This window comes from Bacillus rossius, chromosome 3, assembly GCF_032445375.1.
Source record: "Bacillus rossius redtenbacheri isolate Brsri chromosome 3, Brsri_v3, whole genome shotgun sequence".
Lineage (NCBI taxonomy): Eukaryota > Metazoa > Arthropoda > Insecta > Phasmatodea > Bacillidae > Bacillus > Bacillus rossius.
Genome location: NC_086332.1, coordinates 61,379,787 through 61,400,842, shown reverse-complemented (window position 1 = coordinate 61,400,842; position 21,056 = coordinate 61,379,787). Strand labels below are relative to the sequence as shown.

Here is a 21,056-nt window from a genome sequence, read left to right as displayed (position 1 = left end):
CACTAGGAATAGAGCTACAGAGTATCAGTACAGAAGTGACCAACAATGAGCAGCAAAGGCACACAAGGGTAGGTTCAGTAGAGTATCATTATGATTTTTTTTTTTGTTTTCATTAACCATTCACCTCATCTGCCAAGATATCAAATTTTATTTAGGGATCACTCACAATACTTCATTCATCACCAAACTAACCGAACTGTGGTCATAACTTGGCATAAAAGACAACTGATGTTATGGCTATTATTGACAGTGTTTGAACAAATTTTTCTACATAATTGCACAACTAGAAGTATGTGGAGACAAGGCACTCTAAATCACAACAGTAACAACTAAAAAAAAGGTACATAATACATCTGGATGTCATGATCTATTTTAACAATACTTTACCTGCACCAGAAATATCAAAACTATAATCAAATTTCCCTGAAATTTTCTTATGGCCAATCATATTTAACAGATTTTATTATATACATACAAAAGACAAGTCTGAATTTGACAGAAACTTAGGCCGCAGGTTCATTACAATAAAATAAGTTGATAAGATGAAAATATACAGAACTTACAATCTAAAGTGCTTCTTAAGCATCACATCTAGATAATGTTTAATCGAATTAAACTTTACAACCACAGCAAATTTTGTCGCTGTAGCAAAATGATCTCATCGAAATAATTGGGGATAGTAACATGTCAATTTGTAAATGATATAGGTGTTACTCCCAATTATTTCAATGAAATAGTTTTGCTACAGCAACAAAATTCATGATCGTTGTAGAACAATATTTCAATTAAACATAATTCAGACACTATTGATTCAATAAAAATTTTAATTAAAAAAAAAATGTTGTCCTGCTTTAACTTCAAAGACATACATATACCAGCCTTGGGAAGCACTCTAGCCTGTAAATCGTAGATATTTTAAGTCTTAAAATGTTGTGATAAACCTGTAGTAGTGATGGGATTTTCAATACTTCGATACCTCGATACCTTCAACACTTGACGGTATTGTAAAGTATCAAGTATCGAACCCGTAAGTTCAATACATTTTTTCGATACCGGAATGCTTGTTCATTTGTATTGAATTAAGTTTTGAGTCGCCATCGTACAAAATACAACTACAGTAGAACCTCAATGATACGTTCCTGTTTCATACATTTTCCCGTGTCATACGCCGATTAATTTTGGTCCCGCCAAAAGTACTATATTTACAATGGTTTACTTTCCCGGAAAATACACTTATAAATTCATTAATTTCTAGTTTCATACGTTTTTACGATTTCCATTTTCATACGTTTTTACAAAGCAGAAAATTCCTAAAATTCACTAATTTTTGTGTTATATTCCTCCTGATAAACTACGTTTAAATGCTTTTATTTTGAAAAACGTTCATTGTTTTCCGTTGCAAATGTAAGAAAATAACTTTATCGCACCATAGATATGGACAGTATCAGGAAGACTGTGCACTTTACTAGTAGCATCTATGGCCAGCACCAAGCGAGACTAGTGGCGCAAACTAGCAATGATTATGAAAATGGTGCACGCGCTTTACCAAAGCACTGATCTCATATTTTGTGCATACATTAATCTTTGAACTGAATATACCCGTGTGTTATTGTTTTCTTACAATCGGATTGTTTTGTATTTTACGTTTCTCAAGTTAAAATGTTATTGAAAATTGTTCTGTTGCATAAAGTTTTTTGTAAAATGAAACAAACAAGAAAAAATTTCTGATTTTCTTTTTACACTAGTATAATTTTTTTTATTTCTAATTTAGGCTCGGTGACTTTTCCCCCCCTCCAAGAAAGGACTTCATAACATTTGGTAAGGCCAGTTTCTCATGTCAGCTTTACTTGATTATGGACTGTATTTTAAATTTCTGGTGGTTTTATTATATGTATATATAATGATGAATTCATATCTTTCATTAATATAATGCAATTATTTACACATTATGTATTGAAGTTTAATCTGACATAATGCTGGTATGATAGATTGAATTTATATTGTTTAAAACTAATTTATGTTATTTGTAATAATTGTTACTTAATGGGAAAATATTTTTCCCTGGAGTATCGAAAGTATCGAACTGAAAAAACAATACAGAATCGAGTATCGAAGATGTGGTATCGTCCCACCTCTAACCTGTAGCCATAGTTTGTCAGTCAAATTCAGTCTCACCCTGTATAATTTTTGTTGTTTTACCTGTCATAAATAAATACAATGGTTGCTGGTGATTCTTAAATACCTCTACATACATCAAAATACAGTTTACCAAAACACCCCTACCATAAGCCCCATAAGCAAGTTGCGACATTCTGAAGTGTATTAGATGTAAATACTTACGTTTTTCTTAATTATTTTATACATACTGCCCATTTTTTAAAAACTTTACTCATGAAATAAAATATGGAAACAGCATAAATCTAAAAGAAAAAGAGAAGCTTGCAACACACGAATGACAGCACTGTTGGACCTGACAGCATGTCACAGACATTGTGTAGACACATCAGTTACATACATCAACACCAAAAACCAGAGAATTAAAAAAGTAGGCCTAATAACTTACTACTGCAATATGTTGCCGAGATGAACTTGGACCCTGACTTCTTGGGAGCAGCTTTGGATACAATTTTGAATGTTGAGAGATTTAACAATCTCAAAACTCCATCTGCACAAACAAGAGCTGCTAAACCCTGCAAGTTACCCTTAACAGGAATACCACCATCATCCTGTTCCCTAAGAGGCAGCATCACCATATGCCTTGGACATTCTAGGGCATCAAACTCCCGCACATTTGTTGGCTCCTCTACCAACCGCATGTCCTCGTTCTCCAGGTCCAAAGCATACACGAGTAAAGAACCGATAAAGGGATGCTTCGTGTCCCCATTCACGCACATTTTTGAGTTCTCGCCCCCCTCCTCTGTAAAAAAATTAACATTCTGCCCAGCACACTCATCTTCCCCAGCATTTTCAGCAGAGGCACTCTCCACATAATCCGAATCAACATCCATCTCAGTAACTTCATTTTCCTCTGAATAATTTGTTACAGGGGAGGTGTGAGGTTTCTCTATATTACAGTCTTTCCTGCCTAAAAGGACGACTATGTGGCCCCCATCTTTCGTAGGATGTATCTCTAGCACTGACAGGTCATTCCACAAGACGTAAGCACTCGGTATGGGTACGCCTTGCAGAGGAACGACATTGTTTATCTTGGTGCACGCACTCTCGTCTGCAACGTTCTTCGAACTGGTATCGTCGTGACTCTTGGAACTGCGACTGGCCTTTAGGAGAACCGACGGAGGACAGGCCTCGTAAATGGGCATGCCCACACCGGAGGAGCCCTCATCGTAGCCTGCGCCACCAATCCCTGCCCCGAGCATACTCAGTTGGTACAGCAGATCCTTCTTCTTTGTGCTGGGAGAGTCCACGAAATCTCCTGCACTCTCGTGAGGAGCAGGTAGCGTGGTGTCAGACCCAATGTCCTCAATCATTGGCACATCATAGAGGAACTTTGAAAGGAAGATATCCTGAAGGATATTGTTCTTTTCTTGGCGACCATCAGATGAGGATGCAGTCGTCCCAGTCCCAGAACTAATCTTTTTCGACTTTCCAGACACTTTCCCGCCCCCCTCGCACCCACCACCCCCTCCACCGTCATCTGTCACATCATCGCAACCCTCCCGGGCAGGGGAGTAGTAATGCACCGCATACACCATTAGGTACAAACTCGTCTGCTTGACCATGGTTGGGCTGTCTGATGCTTTTGGCCAGGTATCAGCATCCCGCACCTTCATGATGTCCAACAGCTGGGACTCCCTGTTGCTGGCCTCATTAACATCATTCATGGCCCTGACCATGGGAGAGCCCCACACAGAGTCCGTGTGAACGTTGCGGTTGGCAGGGTTCACGGTGATACCGGCCACAATGAGCGGCCGATTGGACTGACGACCAGTTTTACGAATTTTCTTTGAAGGCTGTCGTCTGACCTGCACCTTCTGTCGTCCCACTACTGCCACTGCCGTCAATTCTACCCCATTGTCGGGTGGTCCCAGAATATTACCTGTCAAGAAAAAAAACTGCCATTAATTTACGAAAATCAACAATTCAAAAAAAAAAAATATATTCCTGTAATTCAATATCAGATAATTACTGTTAAAATTATATTAAAATATAAAAACTATAAATGATGTTTATAGATATATATATGTATATAATGTGCATGCACAAATTAAAGTTTACATGATCAGATCAATGCTTGAAATGTTCTCGTCTTAAATTTTAGTAATATACAATCCATCATGATCTGCAAATTAGAAAAAAGGTCGAATAATGATGTTCCTCACATGGGAAAAAAATATAGTGTTATCGCATAATCGTCGCACATTTTATACTAAAATCAAGTTTGTAAAGTAGGGGTGCCACATTTATGCGAGGGAAATTTTTTTTTAGGTTAAGTTATACATAAAAACAAAACACAATCATGGAAAGTACGTTTATTTAAAAAGTGATGTATAAAAGAGCACACTAAACAATTTAATTAATAAGTCATGCAAAAGTACTTTAAATAGAAAAGCAAAATCTGTGATCCAAATTCGAGCATAAACGAACGCCTAACTATCATCGTTGTATACACCACGAAAGAGTGCGGGCCTTCAAATGTAGTTAACTCGGCACTCGACAGAGAGCGCGCGTTGCATGTAATCAGCGAGATATCGATATTCGACTACGTGTACACGCTCTATACGGGAAGCAACATAACCAAACATTAATGATGCCATCTAGCGCTGGCTACATTTTTAGAAGTGGTACACTGCGGCGACAAACAAATAAAGGTTATAACATTTAAAAAGTCTTTAAAAGAAAATTCATACCTCAGAAAACTTTTTATTTCCATTAGGGATGGGGCGACCGAATCCAATATCCGCCGAATCCGCCGAATCCTAGGGATTCGAAGATTCGGCGGGTCTGATATAGGATTCGTCAAAGGATTCGGTTTTTTACTATTTACGGGGAAAAAAATACAGTAAAACTCACTTACGAGGTCCCGCATGGTAGGTTTTTCCGTATAAAGCGTAATTGCCCGAGGTCGCATCATTTACGCCATTAAATGTGTAATATAAAGTCCGTTAAAATTTTTTCTGAAACTTTCTGTCTCAAATTATGGCGCACGTAAAACGTAAATATGAAGAAAAGACAAATGAACAACAATGTACGAAGAAATATGGATGATGTACCATAACTACAGTACAAAGCCAATAGATATTTTAAGATAATTACCATAATAAGAACTAAAGATTCTTTGTAGAATACCATAATTACTACAGAAGCATGATGGCTACCATATTTGCACTATATTTACCGTAACAACCGAGATGTATATTTACCGTGATAGTAATGTATTATTTATTTATGACATATTAAATTAAAGAACATTGTTGGAAAAAAAAAGGATGTTAAACTTTGATATGTATGGTTGGCACATTTTGCTAAGAAATAATGTGATGTGAAAGAATGCAGTACTACTACGAAAAGTGAAAATGGTACTCGTGGATTTTTAGGTTATGTCAGTCTCTTTCGTTTTTCAGTAATATCGGCCGAAAATTAACAAGCGTACTGTATCGGAAGTCGGCAGAAATGCCGATTCAACTAAATATTGGCAAAATCGGCTTCTTCAATACAGCTGTACATTTAATGACATGAGTAAACATATTTCAGATTTCAGGAAATTGAAAAAGACTTTAATTTCCATGTAGGTTTATGTGTGTATGTTTTTTTGCAAGTGTAAATTGAATGAAGTAAAATGCTTTTATTTTTATTACTTTCAATTGATTAAACTTATGACCAGTTACAGATATTTATGACACTAATTTTGGGGTTAAGCAATTTTACTAAAGCATTCCAGCCAAGCAGGTTGCCAGCGAGAGACGCTTCTCTTCTGCTGGAAACACTATCGCCAATCGTAGAGCTAATTTAACTCCTGAACGTGCAGAACAAATTATTGTTCTGCATGATAGATTAAAGAACAGAATTTAATACTCTGTGACAATCTCTCTCAGAATTATTGTGCTGAAAAGTGGAAATGTTGAAACAATGTGAATGTACTTTTCAAACAACATGATTTTTGGTGCTAAGTTTGTTGAAGCTCAGTAAGGACTCCAGAAAAATTGACAAGGATGAAATTTTCCCAAAGATATGTTACATTTACACAAACATATACTTGGTTATGTTAGTTGGATGATATCAGTTACTAATGAACCAATGGAAACAGGTAAGATTCAATGGAAAAAAAATGTTATTTTTTTCTAGCAGTGCAAAATGTAAACACACACTGTCAATACTTACCCAAAATTAATAAGCCCACTTCATTTTAATACTTTATTCAAACATTATACTAAGTTTAAGATAAAAATAATTTCCCAAAAGTGTAACTGTACCACAAAAGCTCGAGCTCGGCTCGAAGTAAAATTCTTAGGCTCGCAGACCTCTAGCTTATTTATAGAAAAAATCCTAACCGCTAATCTGTACTAAAACTGAAATTTCTCAAGAAAAATTTTTTGTCTTTATATACACTTAGGCTATACCAGAAATGTACCAAACTACATGTGATAAAGTCAAGGGACTTTTAGTGCAAGCAGAATACATCTCACTTACATTAGATATGTGGACATCATCTGTTAAAAGATTCGGCAATTCCAGTCGAGGATTTGAGTTAGGATTCGGATTCGAGGAAATCAGGATTCGCCCCATCCCTAATTTCCATTAATTAAATAAGTAAGTGGTAATGTCCAAATTAATATTAGATTTCTACTATAAAATCCACCGTTTTACACGAAAAAAAACCTACACAAATTTAATAGCGAGACCTAAAACATCATGTGACGTTTATGCGAGAGGTTTTTTTATCCAAATTTTGAGGCCCAAAATATAGGTTAAACGATTATGCGCATGCGACGATTATGCGATAAAAGAGGGTAAACATAATCAAAGCAGATGCGCAGTCTACCTGTAACTATTTACACACAGCTGGGTACAGTAAAACCTTTTCGTTGCGACCCCTTTTATTGCGACCACCTCTCTATTACAACCCGATTTCGAGGAACCGTGAAAAAATTTCCCAAAATCCGAAGAAAATCGGACAGAAAATAAGTTTCTTGTGGTAAGTAGCGTGTTACTGCGTTACTCTTGCCGAGTGCTGTACTGCCGTAGGCAGTGCATATCTAAAAATAGATAACACTTCCTGTCGACCGCTGTCAGCGCTTGACAACCCTCATTCCACGAATCACGTTATCTGCTTCATTTTAACGAGAGTAAAAATATATTAAAACTGTCAGCAAATTGATAAAAGCTTTATGTGTCTGCAAAACAGGGCACAACACTGGCCCGCCAGTTGTTTTCATTCAAAACGTGGCTAAAGAACTTTTATGGATCAGGCTGAAAACATCCGGCAATACGTGTAGGTTATAAGGAATCTTGTTATGAATTGAGATGTTATGTTTTTCGAGTATATATACACAGCGACCGACTGGATGCACGCCCGCCTCGACCTGTTTTAACTGCCGCAGCGATGTTTATTTTGACAGCTCAAGCAATTATTTTATACCGTGGGTTGACAGTAAAAGGTCGCTTCACCAAGCATAATAAATATAGTTTAAAAAACTAAAAAACATGCTTTTAAAGAATATCAAACTAAAAAGTTAAAAATAAATATAGTTAAAAAAACTAAAGAAACATGCTTTTAAAGATTATCAAACTAAAAAGTAAAAAATAATTTTAACATTAAATTTATGACAATAGTATATAAGCAATACTAGTATAAATGAGAAAAAAGCTTGAGGCGCTTTGTGCCATATTTTTTGAATATTAAGCGCCCCATGCTTTTTTATCATTTATACTAGTATTGCTTATATATAGGGATGGGGCGACCGAATCCAATATCCGCCGAATCCGCCGAATCCTAGGGATTCGAAGGTTCGGCGGGTCTGATATAGGATTCGTCAAAGGATTCGGTTTTTACTATTTACGGGAAAAAAATACATTAAAACTCGCTTACGAGGTCCAGCATGGTAGGTTTTTCCCTATAAAGCGTTTAAATTGCCCGAGGTCTCGTCATTTACGCCATTAAATGTGTGATATAATGTCAGTTAAATTTTTTTCTGAAACTTCTTGTCTCAAATAATGGCACACGTAAATATGAAGAAAAGACAAATGAACAACAACATACGAAGAAATATGGATGATGTACCATAACTACAGTACAAACCCAATAATTATTTTAAGATAATTACCATAAAAAGAACTAAAGATTCTTTGTAGAATACCATAATTACTACAGAAGCATGATAGCTACCATATTTGCACTATAGTTACCGTAACAACTGAGATGTATATTAACCGTGATAGTAATGTATTATTTATTTATGACATATTAAATTAAAGAACATTGTTAAAAAAAAAAGGATGTTAAACTTTGATATGTACGGTTGGCACATGTTGCTAAGAAATAATGCGATCTGAAAGAATGCAGTACTACTACGAAAAGTGAAAATGGTACTCGTGGATTTTTAGGTTATGGCAGTCTCTTTCGTTTTTCAGTAATATCGGCCGAAAATTAACGAGCGTACTGTATCGGAAGTCGGCAGAAATGCCGATTCAACTAAATATTGGCAAAATCGGCTTCTTCAATACAGCTCTACATTTAATGACATGAGTAAACATACTTCAGACTTCAGGATATTGAAAAAGACTTTAATTTCCATGTAGGTTTATTGTGGGTATGTTTTTTTTGCAAGTGTAAATTGAATGAAGTAAAAGGTTTTATTTTTATTACTTTCAATTGATTAAACTTTAATGACCAGTTACAGATATTTATGACACTAATTTTGAGGTTAAGCAATTTTACTAAAGCATTCCAGCCAAGCAGGTTGCCAGCGAGAGACGCTTCTCTTTTGCTGGAAACACTATCTCCAATCGTAGAGCTAATTTAACTCCTAAACGTGCAGAACAAATTATTGTTCTGAATGATAGATTAAAGAACAGAATTTAATACTCTGTGACAATCTCTCTCAGAATTATTGTGCTGAAAAGTGGAAATGTTGAAACAATGTGAATGTACTTTTCAAACAACATGATTTTTGGTGCTAAGTTTGTTGAAGCTCAGTAAGGACTCCAGAAAAATTGACAAGGGTGAAATTTTTCCAAAGATATGTTACATTTACACAAACATTACTTGGTTATGTTAGTTGGATGATATCAGTTACTAATGAACCAATGGAAACAGGTAAGATTCAATGAAAAAAAATGTTTTTTTTTTCTAGCAGTGCAAAATGTAAACACACTCTGTAAATAGTTACCCAAAATTAATAAGCCCACTTCATTTTAATACTTTATTCAAACATGATATTAAGTTTAAGATAAAAATAATTTCCCAAAAGTGTAACTGTACCACAAAAGCTCGAGCTAGGCTCGAAGTAAAATTCTTAGGCTCGCAGACCTCTAGCTTATTTATAGAAAAAATCCTAACCGCTAATCTGTACTAAAACTGAAATTTCTCAAGAAAAAAATTGTTGTCTTTATATACACTTATACCAGAAATGTACCAATCTACATGTGATAAAGTCAAGGGACTTTTAGTGCAAGCAGAATACATCTCACTTACATTAGATATGTGGACATCATCTATTAAAAGATTCGGGTTTGGGTTCGAGATTCGGCATTTCCAGTCGAGGATTCGAGTTAGGATTCGGATTCGAGGAAATCAGGATTCGCCCCATCCCTACTTATATACTATTGTCATAAATTTAATTTTAAAATTATTTTTTACTTTTTAGTTTGATAATCTTTAAAAGCATGTTTCTTTAGTTTTTTTAACTATATTTATTTTTAACTTTTTTGTTTGATATTCTTTAAAAGCACGTTTTTTTAGTTTTTTAAACTATATTTATTTTTAACTTTTTAGTTTGATATTCTTTAAAAGCATGTTTTTTTTTAACTATATTTATGTATAATTATCATAGGGAAATGAGTTACCGACACTACCTATTACCATCTGAGATAACTATTTGGAGTTGCAACGTCACAAAGAAATGGTAAAGTCTCTACGAATCATTTGCAGTTAGATGTATGGATATAATATTAGAATTTACCGGGGAAAAAAAAACATTTTTTTTTTCGGCGTGGCCGGGAGTAGAACCCACAATCTTTGAATCCGAAAGCTGACGTCACAGAAGTCGCGCGCCTTAGACCGCTCGGCTAACGAACGTAATGAAATGGGTGGGACATTTTACTGTGATGAGTCACTCACTCTTAGTCGAAAGAGTTACAGACGGACAGACAGAGTTACAGACGGACAGACAAACATACAGGTGAAGCTAATATAAAGCATGTAAAAAAAAAGGCTACGTCACTTATTCCCCACGCAGGAAACACACTGGCTGCTGTCTGTCTCCCCCGCATTTATCTTTCTTCTAACATTCCATGTCTCGCCTCTCGCGCGAGCAGTAACGAAGCGACCACACATTGGGCCGTTTTATGCTTTGTTTGGTGACAGCAGCTTGATTTTATTTGGTATATTCTAGTGGTGCACCGATATGACTTTACCGATTACCGATTCGATTACCGATTATGAGAGCAATAATCGGCAGATACCGATTCAGTTACCGATTATAATGAAGAAATTTTTTTAAGTGTAATAATGCACACAAAATTTTTTATTCCCATGTGAATTTAATAACAAGATTAGGTAAAATTGAGAATACAGTTATAATAACAGTATAAAAATATATAAAATACACTATTAAGTCATTGAAAGGGGAAATTAAATTAAATTCTTTATTAAATATTTTTTATTGTAAACAACTTGAACTACAGTCTAATAATTGTAATTTACAATGGGTAAGTTTTTGTTGCGGAAAACTAGCATTATTATCGACTATCACACTATTGCATCAAGAAATTACCGTTTAACAATGTAAACATGCTGCTTTATTTTGTTCACTTTTGAGTTTATAGAAAAATGTTTCCACAATTCACTTTTTTTCTCCCTACTCGCCATCTCACTATAATTATATAAAAATGACTAAAAACCAATTCTAGCACATGTGATTTTATTTATGTTATAAATACTTTTTCACTTTTCACGTCACATACAAATAACAAACGGATAATGTTACCAAAGACGCCCATAATGAGTTTCTAAAACCCAGTGTAAAAAATTGGAAGGTATCGGGACCACGATTTTGAACCGCTACTACGACTCGAAAATATTGATTGTCATAGAATCCACTGCAACTGTTTGTGGTATTTTGATTGCGTGCCATCTATTTTACTTCTCTGGCTATACGTAATGTACAAGGCCACTAAACAAAAGACGAAACGTAAATAAGCGTGTAAGAAAAATGCATTTTTTATTGTTTGAGGCAATGAGATTTATTAAACTTAACGAAATATCTGTAATTAAGATATGACGCAGTTAGATGAATTTTGTAATGTATACAAATATTACCGTATTTCGTCCTAAAATGTGTAACAAAATATTACACGGTAAAAACCTACGTAATTACGCCGGGACGTAAATAATCGGCAAAGTAATCGTTAAGATAATCGCCGATTACGATTAATCGGTAAGTACCCATCATCGCCGATTACGATTCATCGGTATCCGCATCGGTGCACCACTAGTATATTCCTTTTCATAGGACCCTTGCTATTAAAATACATTTATATTTAATTTTGAAAGCTTGTAAATTCCTTGCCAAAGATGACTGAACTCGAACTTGGTGTGAAAAGTGGCATATTTTGACATACTTTTTTTTGGGCGTGTTTGGTGAGGAGGGAGGGGTCCGAAAATATTTATAACGATCTTACCTCTCCCTCACCGCTTTAAATAGCCAAATTTTACAGGAGAAGAGAGGGTGAAAAGAGCATTTTCTCACTGAAGGTTTTTCAAAGGGGAGCGAAGTTGGGGTGTTTTAAGGGAGGACACTGGATGGTTTGTGTCTGGGAGGGATGAGCTAGCCTTGAAGAATTTTAACGAGGGGAGGGAGAGTTGAGCTTATGCGTCATGAAGCCGCTGCCGCCAGCCAGCCGGGCGAGCTTCGTGTGCGCCCACTCGCGTTGCAGAACCTACCGCTGCCATATTTTTAAAGGAAATGTTCCATTATTTTTTTTGTTATTCTTACATGAACATTATTGGAAGTATTAAAGCCGACACAAAAATATGCTGTGTGTTAAAATTAACAGATATTAATGATCTTTCATTTCGTTTTTTTTTTATTTCTGATTTTCACATTTTGGTCAAAATGTCTAATTTTTTGACGGTTCCCGAGGATGTATTAGAAAAATCACCATTTCGTTAAATCCGAGGTTAGTGACATCGGGGTTCTAGTGTATTTAACTACGGCAAGCAGAAAACGTACATGTAAACTAACCAGTAAAAATAAACTGTCTTTTGACATATTTTCTTTAGAGGTGGCCTGTAGGGCGACGGACTTGTCATGAAGGTTGAAGTGGGTTTAAATCAAAGCCGTCTAGCATTGTGAGTGGCATCCTGCCATTGTACGGCTGGTTTCTTAGCGAGTAGCGGTTTGCGGAAAGGGGGGGGGGGGGGTGAAATCAACTGAAAATTTCGGAAAACATCTATTACGACCCCCCCTCTATTAAGACCCCTATTCCTGAGAACCGTGAGGGGTCGTTTCAGAGAGGTTTGACTGTATGTCTCCTGAGAAATAATCAGAAACTGTTTTACGGTACAGGAGTTAAAATCTGTCAAATATGTTCATGTTTGTTCCTTTAACATTTAGTTACGTTAGTGTGGTGCAATATATTGAAGCATATTGACAGAATTAAAGGGAATATTTGCTCAATTTAGAAGGAATAGACTTCCTAGACCCTGTTTTTTTACTCTTGTTTTAACACAAATTACAAATGTTGTTTGGTATCTGTCATAGCATACTTTTATGGTTTGATATCTTTTACTAAGCTACAGACTAAAAAAGCAATGTAGTTAAAAATGATCTCCCTGTTTGTTTATAAAATTGCTTGTCATCAAGTTCCAGGCAATAACCCTTTCCCTCTGCATTCTGCTAGTGTGTAATGGTAAAATAACTAATCACCCTACCCATTCTCCCCACAAGTTATTATGACTTTTATCTTACTTACCCAATTGAACAGAGCATAATCTTTGATAAAATGAGTGTTGAAAAAGCATGGGACAGGCTAATACAATACTTGACAATGATGCATATCACAGGTAGCTCTACAGTTCATTAATCTGCTGTTGCTATAAGTAAACAGACATCTTGCACATGGTTTGTGTGTGTATTAGAGAATGACACTGTAATGAATACCAAAGGTTTACAGTAACAAGTTGCTGAAAAACCTAAATTGATTTTTAAAAAGCTCAGGAAATGGGAAATCATGTAGCTGGAAGAAAGCACTTTGTTGCCAAAAATCGTTTACATGATCGGCAAAAAAAACAAAAAGAGAATGTTGAAAAAAAACTTTTACATAAATAACAGGAATGACATTTTTTTTTACAAAATAGCTTAAAAATGTATAATTACATATCTATAATTATGTCCAGAATAAGCTTATAATAGAAACTTCAAAATATTGTTATATTCATTTTCAAAATTTTGGTGTAATGCTTATTCTAAACAGATATTTTTAATTATTTGATCCCAATACTAGGGGTCCGTAAATATTGTAATTCTTAGATTTTGATCTGATATAGAGAATAATTAATAAGTATAGCTTCTTAACTATCACATAATTTCTTCATTCAAATATACTCTTAATATTTTTAGACTACATGTGGATAAGCAAAGTTATGCTACTTCCATGGCCAATACAAGTGGTTGCATGTCTTATACAAAGGTAAAATTTCTTTTCAAATTTCTTTTTACTAAAACGATTAACTTTTTCTATAAGCTAAGTCATCTTATGTGTCGAAAAACTAAACTACCAATATTGTGCTAATCTCTAATGTTAGTTGAGTGAGAATTGGTCACCGTTGCTTGGCTCAATTTTTTTTACTCTCTTTCCTAACAAATACCCACAAGTTCACTAACCAATGGCAATGTCCAGTGTGATCTCCTCAATTTCTTGTATAGACATCTCACCACCTGTGTCCCCAGGCTTCTTCTTTGCCCAATCTTCCTGTGGCTCCAGTATGTCGCTTAACTGCAAGCCATCTGGAAGAGCTGAGGGTGCCGATACGTAGAAGGTCACTTCACGCTAGCCACACACAAAAAAATATCCCTCTAAGTTAAAGCAATATTACACATTTTCACCTGAGTTCTTACTATACAAGGAGAAGAAAATTTTCATGTGCATCCCAACAAGTTATCTGCAAAAATTTGGTGAAACATTATGCTTTTTTTAAGGACCTTTTAATAATATTATCTTAAAACCTTTTTTAAAATACAGGGTCATTCTTTACAATTATAAGCAAACCTGAACATTATACAAAGTATATATATAGAGATGGTGATTTATAGCATTTAAAATAATAACATTTAGCATTTTGAATTTGAAATTTAGCATTTTGTAGCATTTTTAACAAGATTTAACCAATTCTCCCATTTTACATTACTGAAGAAAAGTATATTTTTAAAAAGCATTAAATACTGTATTTACTCGCGTAAAGGCCCCCCCCCCCCCCTTTTTTCCAAATTTTCGACTCCAAAAAAGGGGAGGGGGCCTATACGCGAATTTGGAGGAAAAATAGATTTTTCTTTTTTTCAGATATGAAAAACTAACATGTAATAAAAGCAAAATGAAATACCGCCACAACTTATTTAAACGCCAATTAAATTTTGATTAAATGAAACAGCGGAACCGGCAAGTCCTGCGTCTGTTCTAATGAGGGAGTTAAGGGAGGCAACGACGCGGCAGGAGGGAGAGAGAGGCAGCTAGTCCAGAGGGAGGAGAGGCAGTGCTGCGGCGGGTGGGAGAGGCAGAGGTGTGGCTTAACCTCCCTCCTGCCAGCTAGCCAACCAACCAGACAAAGGAGTGTAGGTACCTGCTCCACCCACTTCCCTTCCTCCTTCACTTCCTTCTACTCCGTCAACACTGCACATCAACACGAGTCCAGCTTTGCTTTCTTTATCTTCATGTCGTTTGAGATACAACTAACTGCTTACGTCCGGCATGCCTCATGACGGTCCTACTGAGAACAGACAAACTATAATACCAGTCTCTGTATCACTGCCGCTTACAAAATCACCTCCCGCCGCTCACAATACAGTGCTTGCTGTTTAATGCATGCCAAGCTGCCCTGCCCTCAGATAAACCCAGAAAAACATGTTTTTAAATTTTTTCTCAAAAATATTTACAAATAAAGGAGGGGCGTATACGCGGGCGGGGCCTTTACGCAAGCAAATACGGTAATACACATATTAATTATTACACACCACAGAAATAAAGATCTAGCACAACTACGAAGATAGCTTATCTTGGCAGGTTTCCAAAAAACCTTTTAGCACTTATGAGTGCAATAAATTGAATAGATACTTAAAATTACAATAAATATTTTTTAGCCGTGTTCATGGTCATAGTTGATGTAGAGTGCACAAATAATGTTATTGAAACTCGTTTTTTCAATTTTTTTTCTTCATTTTTTCAATTTTCGCCTTATTTAGGTTTTCGATCATGCCAGAAACCGTTACTTGCCATTTTACCGACTTTTTTTCTTCATCCGACTTCTCGAAAAATCTTTTTTTGCAGCCTGTTTTCCCCAGATTTAATGTGCTTTTCAAGTAGGTACATTTTTTTTTCCACTCCAGACGGCGATTACATAAATTGCACATTTTAATATTCGTTATCACTTTCGTAGAACGGTTCATTTTTGTATTCATTTATGCGATCGCGAATGGAAATGATGTTTCATCCCATTTTTACGAGAGATAACAGTATACAACACATTCTCCAGTATGCACGTATTTGTAAACACACCACCTTCCACAGACTACACAATAACGCAGCTTACACGTGAAAAACAGCCAGAAAATGGGACTTACAATTGGCGAAGCAGAGATGTCGCAATATGGTGGCCTAAAAACTTGTACTCTGCAAGAGACGGACACTCTTCCAGCTAGTTGTTCTTTGCTTTGTTTACAATCGCGAGGACGGATGGCCATTCTTCATTCAATATTTACGAACAATAGTTGTGAATGACGCGACAATAAGATACTTGTGGTGAATAAGCCATAAAATGATGATTTCTTTTGATACTGAACTGAAACGAAATACAATCAGTAAATAAATTGTGTAGAGTGAAGACAAATTTACGTTTTTTACCTTGATTTCGCATTTATCTCGGAATAGTCTAGATTTCGCATTTTATAGCGGAAAAAATATCATTTAGCATATTTTCACATCTATTTCGCAAAAACGAAATCTCACCATCCCTATACACACACACACACACACAAAAAACACACACAAAACACACACACACAACACACAACACACACACACACACACTATTAGCAGGAACATATGAATTTTTGCATTACAAAGCTAAAACGTTTTCAGATAATATTTCCACATAATTTAAGTGAAAGCCTCAAACTAATTATTTTAAATGTACAAACATTAAACTTAAGTGAGGCATCGAACTACCTAGATAAAAAAAAAGAGAAACACACACACAAGAGTTAACGTTAACCGTACAAAGGGAAAAACTTGAGCACTGACCTTGAGCTGGCGTGCAACATTCCACAGCACAATCTGCCCACCCCTGGTTGCTGTGGCTACCAGCTCTGGGACGGAGGATGTGGACACACAGGAGAGTCTGTCGCCCTCGTCGAGGAGAGGTGCTGCGGGCAGGGTCGCAAGCGTCACCGACAGAGGAACGTTCTGCGTGTACTCTCCCCGCACAAAGGGACATGCTGGGGAGTGCCGTTCGTGCTCCGACCTGCAATGCAACACAGCCACACGTCTCACCACCAACTCAGTCAAAACATCATGTTGTTGATTATACCTAGCCACAATTTTTCCATTTACAGTTTGTTTCAAAATCATTAGAAAATTGAGTTGGAGTTTGGTGTAAAATAAACAAAAACAATTATTGTGTGTGCGCGTGCATCACAATGTTAATTGAAAAGTCGTATTTAAAATATGTCATGAATTTATTACATCTTGCGTGAATAAACAACAAGTTATGGGACTAGAAGAGATGAACTATTGCCAATCAGGGATACAGAACATTAAAACAATTTCAAATATTAACAGTTGATATCTAATGGTAATGACTAATGAATGACCAGTATCATCAACTCGATTCACAATCTAATAATATTCGCCCAAACATTGTGCCAAAAATACTAGAGCTACATTATCACTCGCGTGAACAGACGTTCACACATTTCCAATTTGTGGCAACAGGCGGCAGCAGTTTTGAAGAATTTATAGGAACATTCCTATTGATGAGCTGGAACAATCAGAAATAATAAGTTGCTACAGTCGATTGTGCCATGGCAAGAAAATGGTTGATGCTGTTGCCATTTGATAGCAGCTCATGTGATCACAGTCTAGAGTGTAATAACTGAAAAGCACATAACTGTATTTAAAATATATTCAAAACTTATCAGTAATATAAATAAATTTTGGTAAGAAAAAGCCTTTCTTTAGTATGAAAAGTAAATCTAAGGAAAAAACTTTGTTAACGGATTCAAATAGAGTATCATGTATTTCAAACACTTAAAATATTTTTATTTGATGTAAAAAATGGCAGTAATGCTATAAAAAGGAACATTTTGTATGATCTGAAATATTCTAAATATTTGTGGCTGAAACATGAACAAACCAGTTTATGAAACAAGATCATGCTTTTCTAATGGTGCAACTATAAGTGGACTATAAAATTACCCTGCCTAGAAGTTTGCAGTGCACAACTATTTTATGGACCTAGAATTATGCAAATGTATCACAGGTAAGTGCACAAATTAAAGGATACAACAGCCTGATCATTACAATTTTATTGGTAGGGAACTGGTTGTTTATGTTCATGTCCAGCCCACAAAAACAGCAAAAGAGGCATAGAAGATGCAAGGTTTAGAGTGATGACACAACAGTGCTTACAAGATGTAGGTCTCTTGCAAATTTTGACTACTACAGCTATTGAAAACTGTGACTCATTGGAAGAAACTGTAACTAAAATTCAGCTATAGCTTACAAGCTCATGAACACTGGACTTGTTGGTAATACCTGCTTAGGAACCATTTTGTTAGTAGGACATCCAGATAAGTACGATTGATAATTGAAAATTGAAATTTTGAAAGTCGATGTATCAGGTGACTCAATAGAACCTAAACTTTTTTACAAGATAATTAATGTGTATCAGTTCCCCCATTCTAACGAACTCAAAATGGAACTATCTCATAGTAGATACATAGTTAATTTTTTTAACAGGCAAACTCAAGATTTGTCTGTGAAGTTTGTGATCAGGAAAAGTCACAGAATATCATCTTATAACATACCATCAGAATCAATAAGTCCTTTACAGCTGATTCATACAGAACTGTGTGGTCTATTGGGCACATCTCCAGCAGGTTCAAAAGTACATGTTGACCTTAGAAGAGGATTATAGCTACAAATCCTAACAGGTGAAATTTTAACAGGTTTTAAATAATTTAAAAAACTATAAACATTACTTAACCAGCTTAAATATTAAAATACATACTGAGGTCAGACAATGGTAGGGAATACTAATGTAGTGAATTTTAAGCATTTCGCTATGAAGCTGGTATTGGGCATTAATTCAAAACTTCATACAACCCAAAACAAAATTAAAAGAATACCATCTTAAAATATTAATAATGAATCAGGCTAAATGTCTGCTGATTTAATTATTTATTTTTTGTCACCTTGTGACAAGTCACTATCGTGCCCGGCTAAGATGACAATCGTTCCTTGCACAAACACAAATACTTGGAAAAATATTTCATTTGAAGTTGCAGGTAGTTCTTGGCTTCTTGCATGTGCATACACATGGTTGCTACAGAAATAGAATCTTAGAATTCCCTGACTTTTCCCTGTTTTCCAGAAATTTAAGAGAAAAATTCCCTGACTTTCTTATGAAATACATACCATAAATATTAACGTGCATATGATTAAATGTAATATAAAAATTTCAACATGAGTAGGGATGGGACGAATCCACATTTTGGTCGAATCCGAATCCTTGTTCGAATCCTCAGTGTTTGTCATCGAATCTCGAATCCCAGTCCCCACACTAAATTTCACATGTTATTAAAAAAAAATCACATGTGTATTTATAAAATTATAAAATAAGTGCATAGTGTATACACCTGATATAAAATAGACAAATAACCTCAAAAACCACACACGTAAGTTTGCATCCGTCTAATTCTCTGTTACATTAATCCTTCCTATGTTTTCAATAAAATACGTTTGTATAACAGACACCATTTAAAAAAAATTAAGTTTTTTTTCTGCAATGTTATATTATTGAAGGTTGGAAATGATCAAGTAGTTATGCTAATTGACAAAATGCAGCGTAGTTAATCTTATGTTTGTGCTATTTCCGTTACCTTTATAATATTATTTAGGTATACAATTTTCTAGAGCTGGACGAACCTCAGTTCTCTAGTTTCGAACTGAATCGAACCATAGCAAAAAAATTTCGAACCGAGACGAACCAAACCTCATACAGAAATAATTGTTTGGAATTAAAATGAACCGACCACCAGCATTTTGGTCTTTAACTGAATGGTGAGAAAGAAAAGTTCTCCACCCATATGTAAAATTAAAACATATGGCTTAGCTTTATTAAATTGCAATACATTTTATAAGTTAAGTTTATGCAATAAATAATGAAGGAAAGAAAACAGTTTAGAGAAAATCATTTTGCATTTAATTTCTTTATATATACTTTTAATTCATGAAGAAGTTCCATCTAAATTTCAAAAGACTAGGTATCTTCCTTTTTCAGTGTACACTAACCTTCATTAAAAAAATATATTATTATAAAGATGACGAACATTCAGCATAAGGCCACATAACATTTTTAATAAGTAACACTTTTTAATAGGACATTTAAAAAAAGTCGAATGTGAATTAAGTTACCTATCTACATAACAAAACCCGCTGACTGCAGTTACTGTTTTCTTGGAAGAATGCTGCTCGTCAGAAGAAACTTTAGACATTTTTTGGGGTGGTTCTGGGTCATCTGGGTAGACATTATCTTTTCTCCATTTAGAAAACTTCAACGACGTAAGCCTGCTCATCGCAAATCACCTCAAGAACAATAATTTTGTTAACGTAACGTAAGAAGTGTGGTTATAGAAATTTGCGTCGGAAAAAAGAAAACACGAGAAATAATGATGGCTGCCGCAACTACGCTAGTCAACTTAGTACCGTACTGTAAAATTTACTGGACCAGTACTTTTAATACACAAGATTAAATTAATATTTTCAGTACCTGACTGTTATAACCAAAAAGGCCAAAGAAAATAAATACATCCCAGTAATTTAAAATAGGTACGTAATTTACGTAATCATTTCCTACCGCATTTGTCTTGTGTTAACTTGATCACGTTAGTTTTGCCGAAATACGAGAGTTCTCGTACATGCGCTTTAGTTTAACGTATGGGTTACGCAATCTTTGGTGATTTTACAACACTTCTCGTACACGCACTATAGTTAAAGGTATAATATACAATACCTTTGGCATTTGTACGATAGTTTATATTACGTAGTACGAAAAATGCATACAAAAATCTCTAAAGTAAATAAAAAACAAAGCGCGCCTATATGAAAAAAATTCTATGCGAGTTATGCGACAATTAATAATTTTTTTTGTCTGCACTTGAAACTGTTGAGGCGACGATTATGCGATAAAAGTAGGATTATTACATGTAATGGAATTTTGTTGTGCTGTTTTGTGAATGGTCTCAAATGGGGGTTAGAAAATTAGAAAAACGTAATTTTTTTTAAACGAACGTTCGGTTTTTCGAATATATTTTATGAGGTTTCGAACCGAACCGAACCGAACGTAAGGGTTCGGTTCGGTTCTAAATTTTCGAACTTCGCCCAGT

The 21,056-nt window shown here is 35.3% G+C and overlaps 1 protein-coding gene across 5 annotated transcripts in view; it reads right to left on the bottom strand.

Annotated features, from left to right (window-relative positions):
* Positions 1 to 21,056, bottom strand: part of LOC134530772 (baculoviral IAP repeat-containing protein 6) — a 328,951-nt gene that overhangs the window by 277,211 nt on the left and 30,684 nt on the right. For all 5 annotated transcript variants that reach the window (XM_063365948.1, XM_063365949.1, XM_063365946.1 and 2 more), the window contains exons 6-8: positions 16,693 to 16,912; positions 14,064 to 14,229; positions 2,564 to 4,057 (exon numbers count right to left, since the gene is read on the bottom strand). In XM_063365948.1, coding sequence (XP_063222018.1) covers positions 2,564 to 4,057; positions 14,064 to 14,229; positions 16,693 to 16,912 — 1,880 coding nt within the window. The remainder of the gene's footprint in view (positions 1 to 2,563; positions 4,058 to 14,063; positions 14,230 to 16,692; positions 16,913 to 21,056) is intronic.